The following is a 7,013-nucleotide window of genomic DNA, read 5'->3' on the forward strand; positions in this document are numbered from 1 at the left end:
CTGGAGATTTGAGACTGGCTTACCTACTGCCTGACAGGCAAGGAGGAGGCTGTTCTCATTGGTGGGTGGTGCACAGAGGTAGTTAATTTCTAAGGATTTCACTAGTGGTGACCAGAGAAAATTTCCCAGTGGAGGGGGATGCTATGGCAGGTGCAATGATGCAGATATTTGAAAAATATGGGGAGAAAATACCTACAAAGACAGCAGAGTTGGCTGGTTACTAAGTTTTATTGAGTTTCTGCATAAGGAAAAAGAGAGACTAAAAACCAACAGCAAGCGGCTAATGGCTAAAAATGAGAGCCAGAGAGTCTTGATGATAGCATATAAAGAGGCCCTCATTGTCTGTAGTGGAAGAGAAGACCCAATCCAATGGCAGGGTTTAGACATAACTGTTAGTGTTGTAGAGTTCTAGAGATGTTTGGATGCTCCACCATGGCAAGTCTGTTATGCTAAGATCAGGGACCTGGGAGGAAAAGCTTGAGATCCTGAAAACTGGGATAGGGACTTCTGGATGGAAGCCCCTGCAGATGTTGACTCTACAATATCCCAGGGACCTTCTGGGTGTGTAGAGGTGGCCCACTCTTTCCTAGTAAGAGCTAGCTCCACTGCTATGTTAGAAGATGCTGCAGAATACTCTCTTACAATGCAACAAGGGTCCCCTTGGGAGCTTCTCCCACTTTCTCTTCTGGATGTCAGACCCATAACTCATGCTAAATCTCGGTATGTCTTGGCTCTGGACATGCTAAGACTGATAAGGAAGGAAAGACACTGTACACATGGAGAATTATAAGAAGTAGCCAGAATGTACCAGCAGGAGCCAGGGGAGTAATCTTGGGATTCGATTTATGGGTGTTTGATCAAGAGTTCAGGCAAGTAAGGCTGGATAAGCAAAATCTTGTTTATTTGGCTTCTCAGTACCTTGAGTTTGACAATTTAGCAGGGACCCCAGAAGTTGGGACAAATTTGCTTCTGGAGTAGCTCTTAGAATCCAGGAAGAAACAATGGCCAATTTTCAGTCAAGGATAAATGTTTGAGTTGCTTTGGTGGACAATAGAGGAATGAATAAAGATGCTGTGGGAAGTGGGCATGCTGGGGTGGCTATATTGTGTAAGGGCAAAAAGCTCACCAAAGTATTATGTTCCAGAGGATGTGCTCTTCACCAAGGCCATTAGGAATATGCTGGTGATACAGGCACCACAAACACTAAGAAGTTCAGTGGGGGCTGTCTCTTCAGGTGAGAGATGACAGAGAACAGACATTCTAGTGTGTGGCTAAGAGCATGGAATTCTGGATCCAGAGGTTTGATTTCCACCTCTGTGACTTACTAATTATGTGACCTTGACAAGTTTCTTAACGTCTTCAAGGCCTCAGATTCCTCACTGGTAGAATGAAAACAGACAGTAACAGTACCCACCTCATTGAGTTGTTACGAGGATTAAATGAGTTAATATTTGTAAAAAGCTTAAAACAAGTCTTGGTACACAATAAGCACTTAATACATGCTTGCAAATGAAATAGGTAGGTAGTGAATCAGAAGTCTACGAGGAAAAAGTAGAAGTCTCTTCACCTATAAAATGGGATAATGAGAGTCCTTATCCACAAGTTTGTTGTGGAGAGATGCTCATTCTTTTTGTCCACTCAGTGATACATTATTAGGGTTTTACTTTGAGGCATAAGATGCGTCTCATACTTTAATATACCCAAGATGGAACGTTGTATTCCTTCTTCATCTTGATTCCTTTCTCTGGTCTTCTCCATGTGGATTAATGCCACCATAAGATCATCTAATCCCAAACTCATCATCCTTGGCACTTCATTTCTCTCACCTACGTGTTCAAGAGATCAGGAAATTACTTTGGATGTCCTTCCCCTGTCATCCACCTTGTTCAAACATCCCAATATTTTTCTTGTTTTTTTTTAGCAGCTTCCCAATGAATCTCTTTCCTTCATAAGCCTTACTTTACTTTGCAGTCATAGAGAAGCCTTTTACAAACATAAACTTCATATTGTCACTTCCCTACTAAATTCCCCGCCATGGTCTTTGATTGCTCTTAGTTTGAAATCCAGATGTCTTACCAAGGTGGCTTTCTATAATCTGGTCCATGACTACCTGTCAATTTTCTTCCCGTAACAATTCCCTTCCATGTACACACACTCCTGACACATGGAACATATTTCTCTTCTTCCAGCACTCTTTGTCCTTCCTCATTGCAAAGGCTTTGCGATAGCTCGGTCCTGTATCTGAAATGACCAGCTGCTTCCTCTTTCCATGGCTGACTCCAGCTCATTCATCTTGTCTTAGCTCCAGTATTGTCTCCTAATAGAGACTCTAAAGGACACGCTTATGCATCCCCTTAGATCCCCTCAGAAGAACCACCTCCTGGTCGTTATTGGCAGATTTATTTGTAGGTTCTTCATTTTTATTTTATTGTTTTGCAATTGTAGCTTGCTTTTCGTCATAACTTGTAAATGATTGTTGTTTGTCCATACGAAGACTATTGTTTTCTCTGTGCTAATGTCATGGTCTATTATTATTTTGTAGTAGATGTTTCCCTCAGTTCTTTTGTGGTCCCAGGTATATAATTACATCATCTTCAAATAAAACGAATCTTATATCTTCATTTCCGATTTTTATGACACTTGAAATTGCCTTGGCTATACTTCCAATGCAATGTTAAATAAATAGAATGGGCAATCTTGTGCTCCTTGGTGTTGTTCCTGACCTTAGTAGGACTTTCTCTAGTGCTTCCCCATGAGTAGATGAAGACTTTGTTTCATCAGATTATAAAAGACCCACAAATTCCTAATTTTTAAGTGTTTTCACTTAGCATCAATGCACGTTGAATTCTGCCCAATAGAGGTCTTTATATTTATGAACATTGTTACAGGATTTTTATCTTTATCTCTATAAATATGATGAACTATGTCACTACAATCACTCTTAAATTCCAGGAATAAACTGCACTTGGTCATCATTTACTATTTTTTAGTGGACTGTTGCAATGTATTTGCTAGTACTCATTTTACATCTTTGCATCTATAGGCAGATGTGAGGTTTTTCTGTTGTATTCTGTTTGGCACAATTTTGTAGGTTTTGGTATCTGTGTTCTATTTAATGTCCTAAGTTATTTGGAAGTTTTACTTCTTCTTCAATACCCTTGAATTAGATAGGTACATGGGCTAATCTGATGTTTAAAGTACTGGTAGAATTTTCATGTTAAACCATCTAATACTGGTGATTTTATTTGTGCAGGATACTTTTACAAACTTCTCCCTTCCTTCTATAGATATTGGTCAGTTTAGACTTCCTATCTCTCCTGGGGTCAATATTGGTAAAGTATATTTCCCTGGCAAGTGTTCATACTATCAGGGTTTTCTAATTATTTGCTTTGGGTTATGCAAATTAACCCAATGATTTCAATGATCAATTACTGACATCGTGTTCTTCCCATTACTGTTACTAAATTGAAAATCCTTCTGAGGAATTTTGAGTGATCCCATTTCTCTCCCCATAACACAAAATATGGGACAGCTCAGGAGTCTGAAGATTGATAAAGAATTAGATTTTAGGTAGAAGAACTTCTCAGGGAGGCAAATAGTTCAGCAAGGCAAGCATGCTACACAGCCAGTCCCTCAATTCTCTGACCTCAGGATTTCCTGCTCTCTCCTGTGAGACCCTGTCTGCGCCCAGGGATCACGGAAAAGAAAGAGCATCTCCTAAACTCATCAGCCTCTTCATAGATGTGCATTAGATACTTGTAATTGTTTCTGATAATTGGTAACTGGGACAAAGTTTTTCAAAAATATTCTCAGCTCCCCAAGACTGCACTGTCATTGCTGCTATAGGTGAAAAGATAATTGCAGTTCTGAGGGGAGGTGAGGTCACATAATCACAAACCTATACCTCAGGATCTGTTTGCTTCCTTCTCATATACACTTTGGCTGTTGTGAACATCATGCTGAGCCCACAGTCCTGATAGCAGGAAGGAATTTGGTGAGTATTTTCTGTTTCAGTCTGAGAGGCAGAGTCTTTAAGGGAAGGAGACCTATCAGGAGACTGGGTAGGTGCTCATGTCTGGAAAAGCGGTTCTTCTAGGGTAGAAACAGGTCCAGTGCCAAAGCCACACAGGAAGGAGGATAATTCTTGAGGCGCATGCTGAGCCTGTGGAGACTGACTGGGGGCTCTAGACCCTATTTCAATCCCGACTGATCCTAATGTAATTTATTGCAATCTGTGTGGATTGTGGATATTGATTTTTAATCTATGCAACAATGAAATATGTATCGATTCTGCAATGAAATCTTCATGTAAAAAATCCTATAGTATGGTAATTTGGAAATTAATTTGCTAGCTAGTCAATCTGCCCTGCAAGGAACAAGGAAACATTTCCAGGGCTAGCAGAGGAACTTCTAAAATAAATCCATGCCTGTGATAATAAGTGGGATGGAGCTAACTGAATAATCTGCTTGTGTGGAGAAGTAGCAGATATCAATTTTTTTTTTGCTTACTCTGAATGTGTGGAAATGTTTAATGTAATAGCGTGTTTAATGTTTAGTGTGTAATGTTTAATGGAAGCAGCGATTGTGTGTTGACAAAAACATCTAGTCTGTTGATTACGGTAAGATGATTTTCCCTCTAAAAGTCAGAGAAGGAACATTCAAGGAAAAGATAACTTCATGACTTTAGGTTTTTTAATAGGAGAAAAAAAAAGTCAGAGACTTCAGTAGTTTTCAGTATTAAATTATTTTGTGATGTTTTCTCTGGTTTCAAAAACAGTTGTAATGTCATTTCCAGGCTTACTTTTCATCTTCTTACTATGTAAACTTACTCAGTGCATATATCTCCATATTCATTTTTGCATAATTGACATATGTTTTGGTGTCTTTAACAATTCTAACATTATTATAGTAGAGTTTCATTTAATAATCCTTCATTAATAAGCAAGTAGTCATATGTTCTATAAGTAATAACAATTTAGGGTCTTATCTCCAATGCTTTATTTTCTCTTCATGTTTCATGTCCCATTACTTTGCACATAGTTATTCAATTATACATTCCCTCATGATTGGGATGAAAAAGAGTCTCTTCTTTTTATTCCAGCACTGAACCATCTGTATATTCAATAAACTTCACTTTGTCTCAGATGATTATTGTTCTAGGATTATACTAAAATCAGGGCATCTATATTCTATTTGGATCTCTGAACATTTACAGGTGATATTTGCCTATGAAATAAGCAATCAGACATAAATGGTAAATTTCCACAATCACAATTTTAAAAGAAAGCATAATCTGTCTTAAAAATGAATGAAATATACACACAAAAATGCGTATGTATGTGGAGTATTGGAAAAGGATAACGAAGTCTGAGGCTGTGACAGCAGAGGGGTTAAGCACATTGTCAACTACTGAAGCTGCCCCTTAGGAGGTGATTTTAGAAACATCACTTAGCTTCTCTGTGCCTAGGTCTCCTCACTTGTCAAAGGGGAATTATACAACTTATCTTGTAAAGTTGTTTTAAAGTTCTAAATAAAACATGAAGAACATTGTGTGTGCGTATTTAGATCTTAGCTAGCAAATCTCTTAGGGAAAGGAAAATATGTGTTAGTAATAACTTATGGGTGGAAATTAATTGTCAGTGGAGAATACTGGATTTCAGTTGCTAAGATAAAACACAACTCATGTTTCTATGCAGGGTCCTCTGACTATGAATGTATCATCACAGCGAAATGGCAGAATGGCCACCAGGGATTTGGTGATAGGAGTTTTGTTCTTATCACAAACCACATTTGGGATCTGGGGGAATTGCTCTCTTTGTTATCATTATATCTTCTGTTACTTCACTGGATGCAGGGTAAGGTCCACTGGCTTGATTCTCAGGCACCTAACTGTAGCCAACTCCTTAGTCATCACCTTTAAAGGAGTTCCCCAGACAATGGAAGCTTTTGGGTTGAAGATTTTCCTCAATGATTTTGGATGCAAACTTGTTTTGTATGTTCTCAGGGTGGGCAGGGGTGTGTCCCTTGGCACCACTTGTCTCCTGAGTGTTGTCCAGGCCTTCACCATCAGTCCTCGAAACTCCAGGTGGGCAGAGCTTAAAGTCCAAGTTCTCAAATGCACTGGTCCCTGCATTATCTTGTGCTGGATCCTGTACATGCTGGTAAATATCATTTTTCCTCTTTATGTGACCAGTAAGTGGAAGAACAAAACCATCACCAAGGAAAAAGATTTGGGATACTGTTATGGGATGTGGACTAACAAAAGCACACAATCACTCCTTGCAGCAGTTTTAACTGCTCCTGATGTTGTATGTTTGGGGCTCATGCTCTGGGCCAGCATCTCCATGGTTTTCACGCTCTACAGGCATAAGCAGCGAGTCCAATACATTCACAGGAACAACATCTCCCCCAGATCCTCTCCTGAGACCAGAGCCATGCAAAGCACCCTTGTTCTGGTGAGCACCTTTATATCTTTTTACACCCTCTCCTCCATCTTTTCGGTTTGCTTGGCTCTTTCTGATCATCCTAGCTGGTGGCTGCTAAACATCACTGCTATGTTTGCCTTATGCTTCCCATCAGTCAGCCCCTGTCTTTTGATTCATGAGCCCAGAGGACTCAGGCTCTTTTCTGCCTGCTGCAGAAGGAACACCCACTTCCCTAAACTGTTTAGATAGCTGTAAATTTTATTTTCTTTTTTATTTTCACAATGTGCACACATATATTAACTCATTCCTTCCAGACGTTTAAGCACCAGAATGAGCAGTCACATAACGGAGAGGGTGTGAACAACAGAGAGAGTCTCAGCCTTTATAGAATCCACAATGTAGCAGGCACAGCAGGCACTAAACTAAATATTATGTGGAATGCTTTTTAAATTTCCTTATTATTAAATGTTTCACATTAAGGAGAAGCTTAGAGTCTAAGAATCCATTAAAAATGGGGTATTTAATAATTTGGAGATAATGAAAAGTTTATGAATGTGTAACTTTAAACCCCATATATTAAAATTTACC

At 39.2% G+C, this 7,013-nt stretch overlaps 1 protein-coding gene across 1 annotated transcript; it reads left to right on the forward strand.

Moving 5' to 3' along the window:
• Positions 1-5,738: 5,738 nt before the first annotated feature.
• LOC101401697 (vomeronasal type-1 receptor 4-like) lies at positions 5,739-6,674 on the forward strand. Its single transcript, XM_004439165.2, has one exon. It carries the CDS (start codon positions 5,739-5,741, stop codon positions 6,672-6,674), a length of 936 nt encoding a protein of 311 aa, XP_004439222.1.
• The last annotated feature ends 339 nt before the right edge of the window (positions 6,675-7,013 follow it).

Source organism: Ceratotherium simum, chromosome 33, assembly GCF_057802395.1.
Source record: "Ceratotherium simum simum isolate JZ-2026a chromosome 33, ASM5780239v1, whole genome shotgun sequence".
Classification (NCBI taxonomy): domain Eukaryota; kingdom Metazoa; phylum Chordata; class Mammalia; order Perissodactyla; family Rhinocerotidae; genus Ceratotherium; species Ceratotherium simum.